At 41.9% G+C, this 13681-nt stretch overlaps 1 protein-coding gene across 5 annotated transcripts in view; it reads left to right on the top strand.

The window, feature by feature from the left end:
• Nucleotides 1–13318, top strand: part of MAP9 (microtubule associated protein 9) — a 33465-nt gene extending 20147 nt beyond the window's left edge. For 3 of the 5 annotated variants that reach the window (XM_050946369.1, XM_050946367.1, XM_050946366.1), the window contains exons 12-15: nucleotides 456–601; nucleotides 8428–8560; nucleotides 8875–8949; nucleotides 13098–13318. In XM_050946369.1, the coding sequence (XP_050802326.1) occupies nucleotides 456–601; nucleotides 8428–8560; nucleotides 8875–8949; nucleotides 13098–13220 (477 nt within the window). In that variant the 3' untranslated portion in view covers nucleotides 13221–13318. The remainder of the gene's footprint in view (nucleotides 1–455; nucleotides 602–8427; nucleotides 8561–8874; nucleotides 8950–13097) is intronic. The other 2 variants (XM_050946370.1, XM_050946368.1) reach the window with 1 other exon arrangement.
• The last annotated feature ends 363 nt before the right edge of the window (nucleotides 13319–13681 follow it).

Here is a 13681-nt window from a genome sequence, read left to right as displayed (position 1 = left end):
TGACAGACACTTAGCTCAAGAGAGTCCTTAGTAAAAATGTAGTTAACAACAAGAGATGGACCCAAACCATACCCCTAGAGCTGGATATCCCAATCTTTGGGAGAATTCATGGCTAGACTGTCTTCTTTGTAGCAGGGGCTAATCTCTCATCCTGTGCACATACACACATTTTTCCTATTGACATTTAGGTTTTTTTAATGTGAAACACTTTGTTCCATATACATAAAATAGTTAATTAACGGAGTAACGTGTTGGCAGCAGAAAGGCTTTTCTAATGAGCTGGGATTAGTAAATTCTTCTTGCTCCTTGTAGCAGTATCTTTTGTGGAGCTAAAACCCTGTGAATGAGCAGTCCAAAGGGGGATGGGCAGGAAAGAAAAAATATCTATAACGTAAGGGAAATTTTGGAACAAAGATGTTATGCAACTTTGCTAATGAACTTGAGGTCTTCCTTAGGCATTTGAAAAATGGAAAGAAAAGAAAGCAGAATATCTAAGGGAGCAAAGTAGAAAGGAAAAACGAGCTGAAAGAATCAAGAAGAAGAAAGAAGAGGAAGCTATTGCAGAAAAGAAACGAGACAGCATGTCTGCCGTTGATAAATGGTACTGCTACAGAGGATTTAGTTACATAACTGTGTATGGGCCAGCACCTATGTCTAGTATCAGAGGGGTAGCCGTGTTAGTCTGGATCTGTAAAAGCAGCAAAGAATCCTGTGGTAGTCTAGTCCTATAGACTAACAGATGTTTTGGAGCATGAGCTTTTGTGGGTGAATACCCACTTCGTCAGATGCATGTAGTGGAAATTTCCAGGGGCAGATATATATATGCAAGCAAGCTAGAGATAATGAGGTTAGTTCAATCAGGGAGGATGAGGCCATGTTCTAGCAGTTGAGGTGTGAAAACCAAGGGAGGAGAAACTGGTTTTGTAGTTGGCAAGCCATTCACAGTCTTTGTTTAATCCTGAGCTGATGGTGTCAAATTTGCAGGTGAACTGAAGCTCAGCAGTTTCTCTTTGAAGTCTGGTCCTGAAGATTTTTTGCTGCAGGATGGCCACCTTAAGGTCTGCTATAGTGTGGCTAGGGAGGCTGAAGTGTTCTCCTACAGGTTTTTGTATATTGCCATGCCGAATATCTGATTTGCGTCCATTTATCCTTTTCCGTAGAGACTTTCCAGTTTGGCCAATGTACATAGCAGAGGGGCATTGTTGGCATATGATGGCGTATATTACATTGGTGGACGTGCAAGTGAATGAACCGGTGATGGTGTGGCTGATCTGGTTAGGTCCTGTGATGGTGTCGCTGGTGTAGATATGTGGGCAGATTTGGCATCGAGGTTTGTTGCATGGATTGGTTCCTGAGCTAGAGTTACTGTGGTGCAGTGTGCAGTTACTAGTGAGAATATGTTTCAGGTTGGCAGGTTGTCTGTGAGCGAGGACTGGCCTGCCACCCAAGGCCTGTGAAAGTGTGGGATCATTGTCCAGGATGGGTTGTAGATCCCTGATGATGCATTGGAGGGGTTTTAGCTGGGGACTGTATGTGCTGGCCAGTGGAGTCCTGTTGGTTTCTTTCTTGGGTTTGTCTTGCAATAGGAGGCTTCTGGGTAAATGTCTGGTTCTGTTGATCTGTTTCCTTATTTCCTCGTGTGGGTATTGTCGTTTTGAGAATGCTTTGTGGAGATTTTGTAGGTGTTGGTCTCTGTCTGAGGGGTTGGAGCTCTATACCCGCACGAGGAAATAAGGAAACAGATCAACAGAGCCAGACGTTTACCCAGAAGCCTCCTACTGCAAGACAAACCCAAGAAAGAAACCAACAGGACCCCACTGGCCATCACATACAGTCCCCAGCTAAAACCCCTCCAACGCATCATCAGGGATCTACAACTGTTTGTGTGTGTAGTTTGTAGTTTGTAGTTTGTGGATTGTATTGTGTAGTGTGTGTGTGTGTGTGTGTGTGTGTGTGGAGGCTGCTGGGGCAGTGTGCTGGGAGAGCAGCGGAGCCCTGATTAGGGGGCAGGGCTTACCTGATTAGAGGTCCTATATAAGGAGCCAGCCAGTCAGGCAGCAGCACAGACAGCTGCAGCAGCACAGGAGCCAGCCAACAGAGCTGTAAACAGGGGAGTTTCAGTGGGCGTTTCCAGGGGGAGGTTGCAGGGGAGACTAAGACAGAGGAACCGACAAGCAAGTCAAGGGATAGGGTGGTGGTCTGGTGCCTTCTGGGGGCTTGTGTTGTGTTGACTACCAGGCAGCAGGTGGGAAGGCCATGACTGATACAGAGGCAGCAGTGAAAGACACAATGAGGATGACTGGATGTGGAAGCTGCGGCATGTACATGATCCTGGAGGGGGCGCCTGAAAAAAGCTTTGTCTGCATGAAGTGCCGCCTGATAGAGCTGATGGAAGAGAAGATCCGAGGACTGGAGATGCAGGTGCAAACTCTGGTTGCGTTCAGAAGGGGGTTTGAGCAGACGATGGAGCACAGACACAAGGGGGCTGAAGGGATAAGCTCAGATGTGCGGATGGAAGCAGGACCAAAGAATTCAGAGGAGAGACTGCTGGAGGAAAGTGGATGGTGAAAGCATGTGACTAAGAGAACCAGGCAGAGGAAAAGACGGGCTAGTGAAGGAGAAATAGAGCTCAGGAACAGGTTTGCAGAGTTGGAAAATGAAAAAGGGGCACAGCAGGTGGTCGCTGAAGGAGAGAGGGCAAGGAAAAAGAGAAGAGCTGATAGTCCTGCAAGAGGAGGGGAGGAGTCAATGGAGGCAACACCAAATATGAGCCCCAGGAGGATTGCAAGGGGGAATAGGAATCGAGAGGACTTGCAGCCGGTGGGTGCGGGAGATAGACCGGAGAAGTGCACTGTCACCAGGAAAAGGCTGGTCTACGTGATTGGAGACTCCTTACTGTGACTAGAGCTGATCGGGAGAACAGAAGGGTGTGCTGTATGCCGGGTGCTAAGATACAGGATGTGGACCTGAGGCTGAAAAGGATACTAGCGGGAGCGGGGAAGAATCCGTTGATTGTCCTTCATGTGGGAACGAATGATACGGCTAGATACTCTCTGGAATGTATCAAGGGAGACTATGCCAGACTGGGGAAGATGCTTAAGGAAATCGAGGCTCAGGTGATCTTCAGTGGGATTCTGCTGGTTCCTAGAGAAGGGCGACAAAGGTGTGACAAGATTATGGCGATCAACAGATGGCTCAGGCAATGGTGCTATAAGGAGGGCTTTGGGATGTACGGCCATTGGGAAGCATTTACGGACAGAAGACTGTTCTCTCGGGATGGACTTCACCTGAGCAAGGAGGGAAATAGACTTCTAGGATGGAGGCTCGCTGACCTGATTAAGAGAGTTTTAAACTAGAAATTTGGGGGAGATGGTTGGGAGATTATTCGGAAGATCTCCACACCGGAATTTAACCTTGAGAGGGAGGTAAACAAAGTAAGAGGGGATACAGCCATAGACAGAAGAATTGGCATAAGGAGTAAGGGTAGTGTAGATAAGAGACTAACAGGTGATGGTGGTGGTAGAATGTCCGTGCCTAACAGGGAACAGAATGTGAGTGAAGCCAAACGGCAAAAATTAAGATGTCTGTACACTAATGTGAGGAGCCTAGGGAACAAAATGGAGGAACTAGAGCTACTGGTGCAGGAAGTGAAACCAAATATTATAGGGATAACAGAAACATGGTGGAATAGTAATCATGACTGGAGTACAGGTATTGAAGGCTATGTGCTGTTTAGGAAAGATAGAAATAAAGGCAAAGGTGGTGGAGTAGCATTGTACATCAATGAAGAGGTTAACTGTAAAGAAATAAGAAGTGATGGAATGGACAAGACAGAGTCTGTCTGGGCAAAAATCACACTGGGAAAGAAAGCTACTAGAGCCTTCCCTGAGATAGTGCTTGGGGTGTGCTACAGACCGCCGGGATCTGATTTGGATATGGATAGAGACCTCTTTAATGTTTTTAAGGAAGTAAACACTAATGGGAAATGTGTGATCATGGGAGACTTTAACTTTCCAGATATAGACTGGAGTACAAGTGCTAGCAAGAATAGTAGGGATCAGATTTTTCTGGATGTGATAGCTGATGGATTCCTTCACCAAGTAGTTGAAGAACCGACAAGAGGGGATGCCATTTTAGATTTGATTTTGGTGAGCAGTGAGGACCTCATAGAAGAAATGGTTGTAGGGGACAACCTTGGTTCAAATGATCATGAGCTAATTCAGTTCAAACTAGATGGAAGGATAAACAAAAATAGATCTGGGACTAGGGTTTTTTATTTCAAAAGGGCTAACTTTAAAGAATTAAGGAAATTAGTTAGGGAAGTGGATTGGACTGAAGAACTTGTGGATCTAAATGCGGAAGAGGCCTGGAATTACTTTAAGTCGCAGCTGCAGAAACTATCGGAAGCCTGCATCCCAAGAAAGGGAAAAAAAAACATAGGCAGGAGTTGTAGACCAAGCTGGATGGACAAGCATCTCAGAGAGGTGATTAAGAACAAGCAGAAAGCCTACAAGGAGTGGAAGAAGGGTGGGATTAGCAAGGAAAGCTATCTTAGTGAGGTCAGAACATGTAGGGATAAAGTGAGGAAGGCTAAAAGCCAAGTAGAGTTGAACCTTGCAAAGGGAATTAAAACCAATAATAAAAAGTTCTATAGCCATATAAATAAGAAGAAAACAAAGAAAGAAGAAGTGGGACCGCTACATACTGAGGATGGAAAGGAGGTTAAGGATAACCTAGGCATGGCCCAATGTCTAAATAAGTACTTTGCCTCAGTCTTTAATAAGGCTAATGGGGAGCTTAGGGGTAATGGAAGGATGACAAACGGGAATGAGGATATGGAAGTGGATATTACCACATCTGAGGTAGAAGCCATACTTGAACAGCTTAATGGGACAAAATCGGAGGGCCCGGACAATCTTCATCCGAGAATATTAAAGGAACTGATGCATGAAATTGCAAGCCCATTAGCGGTAATTTTTAATGAATCAGTAAACTCAGGGTTGTACTGTACGACTGGAGAATTGCTAACGTAGTTCCTATCTTTAAGAAAGGGAGAAAGAGTGATCCGAGTAACTATAGGCCTGTTAGTTTGACATCTGTAGTATGTAAGGTCTTGGAAAAAATTTTGAAGGAGAAGGTAGTTAAGGACATTGAGGTCAATGGTAATTGGGACAAAGTACAACATGGTTTTACTAAAGGTAGATCGTGCCAAACCAACCTGATCTCCTTCTTTGAGAAGGTGACAGACTATTTAGACAAAGGAAATGCGGTAGACCTAATTTACCTAGATTTCAGTAAGGCATTTGACACGGTTCCACATGCGGAATTATTAGTCAAATTGGAAAAGATGGGGATCAATATGAGAATTGAAAGGTGGATAAGGAACTGGTTAAAGGGGAGACTACAACGGGTCATACTGAAGGGTGAACTGTCAGGCTGGAAGGAGGTTACTAGTGGAGTTCCTCAAGGATCGGTTCTGGGATCAATCTTATTTAACCTTTTTATTATCGACCTTGGAACAAAAAGCGGGAATGTGCTAATAAAGTTCGCGGATGACACGAAGCTGGGGGGCATTGCTAACACGGAGAAGGACCGGGATATCATACAGGAAGATCTGGATGACCTTGTAAACTGGAGTAATAGTAATAGGATGAGATTTAATAGTGAAAAGTGCAAGGTCATGCACTTAGGGATAAATAATAAGAACTTTAGATATAGATTGGGGACGCATCAGTTGGAAGCAACAGAGGAGGAGAAGGACCTTGGGGTATTGGTAGATCACAGGATGACTATGAGCCACTAATGTGATATGGCCGTTAAAAAAGCTAATGCAGTTTTAGGATGCATTAGGTGAGGTATTTCCAGCAAAGATAAGGAGGTGTTAGTACCGTTATATAAGGCGCTGGTGAGACCCCACCTGGAATACTGTGTGCAGTTCTGGTTTCCCATGTTTAAGAAGGATGAATTCAAACTGGAACAGGCTCAGAGACAGGCTACTAGGATGATCCGAGGAATGGAAAACCTGTCATATGAAAGGAGACTCAAAGGGCTTGGCTTGTTTAGTCTAGCCAAAAGAAGGCTGAGGGGGGATATGCTTGCTCTTTATAAATATATGACAGGGATTAATATTAGGGAGGGAGAGGAATTATTTAAGCTTAGTACCAATGTAGACACAAGAACGAATGGGTATAAACTGGACACTAGGAAGTTTAGACTTGAAATTAGATGAAGGTTTCTAACCATTAGAGGAGTGAAGTTCTGGAACAGCCTTCCAAGGGGAGTAGTGGGGGCAAAAGACATACCTGGCTTTAAGATTAAGCTTGATAAGTTTATGGAAGGGATGGTGTGATGGGAGAGCCTAATTTTGGCAATTGATCTTTGATTATCGCCAGATAAGTATGCCCAGTGGTTGGTGATGGGATGTTGGATGGGATGGGATCTGAGTTACTGCAGAGAATTCTTTCCTGAGTGCTGACTGGCTGGCTGGTGAGTCTTACCCACATGCTCAGGGTTTAGCTGATCGCCATATTTGGGGTCGGGAGGGAATTTTCCTCCAGGGCAGATTGGCAGAGGCCCTGGAGGTTTTTCGCCTTCCCCTGCAGTGTGGGCATGGGTCACTTGCTGGTGGATTCTCTGCAGCTTGAGGTCTTCAGACTACAATTTGAAGACTTCAATAACTCAGGCATAGGTTAGGGGTTTGTTATAGAAGTGGATGGGTAGTGTTCTGTGGCCTGCTTTGTGCAGGGGGTCGGATTAGATGATCACATTGGTCCCTTCTTACCCTGAAATCTATGAATCTATGAATCATCCTAGACAATGATCCCACACTTTCACAGGCCTTGGGTGGCAGGCCAGTCCTCGCCCACAGACAACTTGCCAACCTGAAACATATTCTCACCAGTAACTGCACGCCGCACCATAGTAACTCTAGCTCAGGAACCAATCCATGCAACAAACCTCAATGTCAAATCTGCCCACATATCTACACCAGCGACACCATCACAGGACCTAACCAGATCAGCCACACCATCACCGGTTCATTCACCTGCACGTCCACCAATGTACTATACGCCATCATATGCCAGCAATGCCCCTCTGCTATGTACATCGGCCAAACTGTACAGTCTCTACGGAAAAGGACAAATGGACACAAATCAGATATTCGGCATGGCAGTATACAAAAACCTGTAGGAGAACACTTCAACCTCCCTGGCCACACTATAGCAGATCTTAAGGTGGCCATCCTGCAGCAAAAAAACTTCAGGACCAGACTTCAAAGAGAAACTGCTGAGCTTCAGTTCACCTGCAAATTTGACACCATCAGCTCAGGATTAAACAAAGACTGTGAATGGCTTGCCAACTACAAAACCAGTTTCTCCTCTCTTGGTTTTCACACCTCAACTTCTAGAACATGGCTTCATCCTCCCTGATTGAACTACCCTCGTTATCTCTAGCTTGCTTGCATATATATACCTGCCCCTGGAAATTTCCACTACATGCATCTGACAAAGTGGGTATTCACCCACGAAAGCTCATGCTCCAAAACGTCTGTTAGTCTATAAGGTGCCACAGGACTCTTTGCTGCTTTCACCTGTGTCTAATCATTTTTCTGGGAATATTTGGCCTGAGGGCCTGAACCTGCAAGGGGCTGAGGATCCTCAATTCTCATGGAAATCAGTGGGAGGGAAGGGTGCTTAGCACCTCACAGGGTCAGGCCTATTGTTCCCAAATGTGGTAGCTTTTCGTTCTCATTTATCCACTTTATAAAACTTGCCATACAGCTTTTATTCAATCTGCTAAATTGAAAGTCTCTTCTCAGGAAAGGCCAATGATTTTAAAAGTATGAATGTTGGAAATCAAAAGTGAGGTACATTGGATAGCATGGAACCTTGTACTACCAATCCCATGCTTAATTAGTAACCCAGGATTAAAAAAGCAGGAACAACAATTTGGGGTTTTATATAGTCTATTGTGTTGGAAATCTAACAACTGGACAAAGCAGGTATGTTCACCAGTACATGAGATACATGTCTGCTGGATAGATTTTTTTTTTTCTAATATCACCAAGAAGTGTGCTTTGTGCTTTACAGAGACTGATTCCTACCCTGAAGAGGTTATAGTCTAATTTTAGAGATGACACAAATGTGAGGAAAGGGAGAAGGAAGAAAAGGATTACAATGACACTAAAGGGGAATGCAACTTATACATGTGTATATCTTGATGGTTCAGAGGGTTTGTGCATGTGCGTTGCCTTTGAAGATTTTTTTAAAGCTTTGTTTGTAGTTTATCCTCAAACCATGTTACCAAATTTGTCAATAGACATAAATGTCAATTCCTGGCGCTATTCCCGATGTTTGATTAACGAGTCACATTTGCAGCATTTTTTTAATTCAGTGAATAGTATCTTATATTTCTCTCCATATTTAGGAATGAGAAAAAGGAAGAATTTGTAAAGCAAAAGAAGACAGAAAAAATCCAAGAGAAAAGACAGCAAGAAATAGAACAGGTTGAAAGGGAAGAAAAAGATAAAAGGGCTATGGAAGAATATGAAAGATGGCTGGTAAACATATTTTTTCACACTTTACTACATTTATCCGTGTGGTTTTTTTTTTTTTAACAAATAATGCATGTGAATAACTTCTGAATTATAATCTTCAATGCTTTTCATCATGTAATGAAAGTGACCAGGTGATGGCAGTAATATACCTTTTTATGCAGTTCCTCTGAGGGTTATTTTAGCAAGTCACTTAAAAGTGCAGTGTATATGGCATCTGGCATACACGGGATATAGTCTCCCTTGTCTATGTGCCATAGTGTTCTTTGCATTTTACAGTCAGTGAAAGTACAGTCTTCTCTTCTCCCATTCACTGTCAGGAAGAGCCACCTCTGAAGGGCCAACTCAGCACAGCACAGAACCAGCAAAGGCTAGAAGCAGCACCAGCTGCAAAAGTGAGTGCATTTAGATTCAAGGAAACAGTTTTAAATATGCGGAGCTGTATAAATCACAACAAATAAGAACAGTTACATTGAGGATTGAGATTGCCTTCATTTGATAGGAAGGGGTGACCTCTGATGTCTTAGTGTGGGAAGAAGTCATTAGGAGCCTTTCCAGTCCCGCAAAAAACAGCAAGTCAAAATTGCTTTACTACCGCTCAGGGGAACCCTAGGAGACAGATGCTAATGCATAGGAACATACACTGTGCTCTCAAAGGGTACGATTTGCTGATTAGGAGAATGTCTAGCTTCTTCTGCCCCATCCCCACCACCACCTGTGGTGATGCTGTCAGCAGCACACTGAAGCATCAATCCTGCAAACAGATAGTCCCACTAAAGTGAAGCACCTACTTACATGCTTAAAGCTGAGTATGTGCAAGTGTCCACAGGATCAGGGCCTAACTGACATGCTTGTTGCTGCTCTTCTGAACGGGAGCAGATTGTACCCCACGGCACATCTCTGTCCATTTTCTGAAATCTTGCACTTGTCTGTGGCTCAAGTCTCTGTATTTTGGAGGTCACATCAGCCAGTGTTTCTGTCCATCCTTGCTCTGCTGGCTAGAGCAATATTTAGGCTTATATAAAAAAAATGAGAATGTAAAACTTTCACTTTTTATAAATTTAGGGAAAGAACACTTGTGTGAATCAAGTTGTCAATTTATTACCTAGGTAACTAGGAGGATTTTTGTATGTACCTAGATTATTGGTGGCAGTAGTTGTAAGAAGGTAAATAAGAAAAAAATGTTCTATTAGAAGACAAGGAACGTAATGAAACTCTGTTAATTCTTCCCACTAGCAATCAGTAGGGGAAAATAGTTTTGAGAATTAATTAAATCTTTCAGCTCATGGAGCAAATGGCAGCCTTTATGGATAGCACAAAACAGGAATTTTAAAGTCCTCTCTAAATACTTCTAAAACATAAAAATAGAATAGAACAGGGAATTCTGTTGTTACTGAAGTGTCATACTGTAGCATAGAGTTCACTGATTGTGTGCATGCTTATCTCAAGGGAAGAGTGTGAACAGGACTTTTTCCATCCTGGAATTTAAAACTCTAGAAATGCAAATGCTGAGTTTTTCTTATTAACACCTCTAAAACTCTAACATGAAAAAGATAGCTTTAAGTTCCTCTACAATTAGTCCAGTAATTAAAATTCTGTTTTTATGATATTATTTACCTCTTAGCTACTCAATTTAATAGCAATAGTGGTTTGATTTCCATTTTGTTATACCATGGAGTGTTATCAATACCTGAAATAGATTAAGAGATGCCTGTAGGCATATTACAATATTTGCAAGCATATATACTGACACCACACCTGGTTCTAGCTGGTAAGTAGTGAGATTTCAAGTAAACACTCTTTCAAAACTACAGCTCTTGGAGATAGTATAGCCAGTTTACATATCCTCTAAGAAGCTTGGCCCTTATTCTGAGGGTTAGCACTGCTAAACACCCAGTTTTTAACATTATTCATTTCATGATGCACCTTACACGTTTATATACTCTAGGAGTTGTGGCAAATTGAATTAGATGGATTTTACAGATTTGTTATTTTTTGTATTGGAAATAACTCGGATGATTTTACACATTTTAAGGCTTGTTTTGAAAAATTTTATCTATTGGAAATCTAGCCCAGTAGTGGTGTAATAGTAGCTCAGCAATGTTGAAACATGGGCTTTACTACTATTCCTTTTATTTTTCTCCCTAATGCTTCATTAACTGTGTAAAACAAAATCATTATGTTGCAACCACACTGCCATGGGATATGGTCTTGTCAGATGTTGTAAATGAAGAAAAGTTGCACTGACTCAGTTCTGTTGAAGTAAGTGTGCAAAAACAGCAATGTGAACATTGAGCCTCAGCCAGCAGCTCAGGTTCTCAAGTCCAGTCAGCCCCCAGGGCTGGAGCTTGGGTGGCTAGGCCAGGCCTCCTCTGGACATGCAGTATCCGTACTGCTATTTTTAGCATGCTAGCTCGAGCCCTGCTAGCACAAGTCTGTCTGTCAGGCTCGGAGTCCCGTTCGCAGCTGCAGTTTAAACCTACCCTGAAACAGGGTTCCTGAAACAAATATTATTTAATATATGGCTGGCTGCTGCTATTTTGTTTCTTACTGTATCGCTTCCATAATTCTGATTATGCTTCCCACAACACCTGTGTGCACACAACCCTCTTATTTATTATTTGGGGAGGAAGAAGGTTTTTGGTAAGTTATTTCTCATGTGGATGTGAATAGTGGTGAGGACTACTTGTGCAAATGGCCATGTTCGAGGGGTGGGAGAGATGATAGCAGAAGGGCTGTCTTGGCAGGAATTGCTTATCAAATTCTCTCTTTAAAAACCAGCCAAACAAGAACACTCAAACTATAAAAAAAACTTCATTAATGCAAATTAAGGTTAGGAACTGAAACCTCAAGAAATCAAGAAATTCTTAATTAAGCTGCCCAGACAGCTTTAATGCTCATCCTGGAGTATATACTATGCAATTGGGTTTTTCCTTAAAACAAACATACTATGCAGCATGTACTCAGTAATACAGTGTTACATACAGCAAGGTGCAATTCCTTAGTAAGATATTATTTGTTAAGTACTGGCCCCCAGTGATACAATAAATTCTATTTTTTTAAATCACTAGATATCAAATACCAGTCCTAAAATTTATTTCTGTACTCAATACAGATTCCAAAGTGACTGCAATTAAGTTAATTCTGAAATACATCTGCAGTATGTGTGAATATATTCCAAACAGTGTGCACCAATCATATATTTATTCCGTTTTAGAGTATGTACCCACCCTAAACTCATATGCAGCTCAGTATTTCAACAAGAATATAAAATTTTGCCTTGGCAGTACAAACTCTTTCCTCCTCAAACCACTACAGTGTTCCCTTAGAAAATCCTAAAGAAGTAACTTGCAGCTTGACTGAAGGTCAAAAAGCTCAGGCTTTGTCAGTCAAATGAAGGTTTGCGTTGGAGTGGGGAGAAGAGAGCAGTGACAGCTTGTAGAGGCAAAAGTTAAGTCAACTAGTCTGGAACCTCAAAGCTTATATTATCATTTGAGCCCAAGATATTCCTTGCATCTCTCCATTGATTCAGTGGAATAATTAGATGTGAATCTGGCCAAACCAGACTGCCCATCCCTAATTCAAAAAGCATTTTAGAAGGAGTCAGAGTTTGGGAATTCATTGACTGCCCATTTTGAAACTTCTGTTGAAAACCAAAGTTCTCTGCAGAATGAATTATAAATATTTTACAAAGGAACAAACTAAAAATTTACATATCGTGAAATGATTTTTGCAAACATGCTGCTCAACATCATTGTTCTAATTTCCCAATGCTATGTTTGAAACTATGAAAAAGTCATTAGAACCTTATGACACTGTTAGCATGACATTAAAACGACAGAGATTTGTTATAACTAAACTGTTAAAAACCTGTTTTATTACAGCATAGTGCTTTCTAAATTACTTGGGCACTGAAAGGTATAGACATCAAATCCCATCCTTTTTTATTGAAAACGGTATTTAATATTGGAATTCAAGAGTCCTATATTTGAGGTATTAAGATGCGAATAGTCAATTGAAGATAAATACAGAAATTAGCTTGCTATGCCTTGTATGTCATGCTCTGTGTTTGGGTAGTGCACAGCATAGCTCAGCTCCAAGCATCCACCTGAACCTGGGACAAATGTAAGTTTGCAGCATGGATGTTTACTGCTCATGCTATGTAGCTGTATTTCTATAAGGGATGCTAGGATGAGCTTCCAAGCACAACTCCCTATTGCACATTAACATTACCTCTATATCTTCTGTATAATAAGATTCCAGGATTGTCGCTGAGACTTTGTGTCACTATGAAGTGTGCACAGTCTGAGTTAGGGTGAAGAGAGCACTTTTTGTTTAAAATATCTCCAGGTTCAATCATCGCTGGGATTTGTAGTCTGCTGTGAGCCATTGTTTAAGTTCTCATCCATTTTGATCTTTTTTTACAATTTATGAATTGTACCCATGAAACATCATGGACTTTCAACTAATACCTTTTGTAAAATAGTAATTATTTAATTTTCCTTTGACACAGTACTTCTGACACAACTGCCTCTAATTTCAGGAAAAGAAAGAGAGGAGAGACCAGATTGAGAAAAAACAAAAGAAGCTCCAGGTTATCCCTGAGGATGAAAACCCTCCTCCATGGAGCCCACCTGGCAAAGCTGTGTCCTCAAGGAACTACTGAGATGTCCATTGTCCTTTGTGAGGAAAGTTCATGTCCGAAGTTCTGACATTGTCTAATCATCAATATTTCACAACTGACTTTAAAGTGAATTGATACTGGCTCTTGCATCCTTTCTTTTTTTAGGGTGATTATTTTTAGACTCCTCAGTTGGAACAGCTGGGTTTATGTGCTAAATAGCTCAATTGTTCTTTTCCATTACATTTCACCAAAAGATTAATTTGTGTAATTTTTTTGCATTTAATTTCTTGGTTAAACTTTGTGTCAGTAGGCCCCTTTTGGTGAAAATTAATGTTCAGGACACACAGGGCCAGACTCTAACACACCCTTCTTCATACGAGTAGCACTTTACGCCACAAATGGTGCCATTGAAGTCAGTGGGCCTGCCTGTGGATTCAGCCTGAGTAAGGATGCCAGAATCTGGCCCAAAATGAGTGGTCAAGCAAATGATAGGTATTTTCCCA

The sequence above is a fragment of the Gopherus flavomarginatus genome, chromosome 3, assembly GCF_025201925.1.
Source record: "Gopherus flavomarginatus isolate rGopFla2 chromosome 3, rGopFla2.mat.asm, whole genome shotgun sequence".
NCBI lineage: Eukaryota > Metazoa > Chordata > Testudines > Testudinidae > Gopherus > Gopherus flavomarginatus.
The sequence above is the reverse complement of the archived record's forward strand: the minus strand, read 5'-3'. Positions and strand labels throughout refer to the sequence as shown.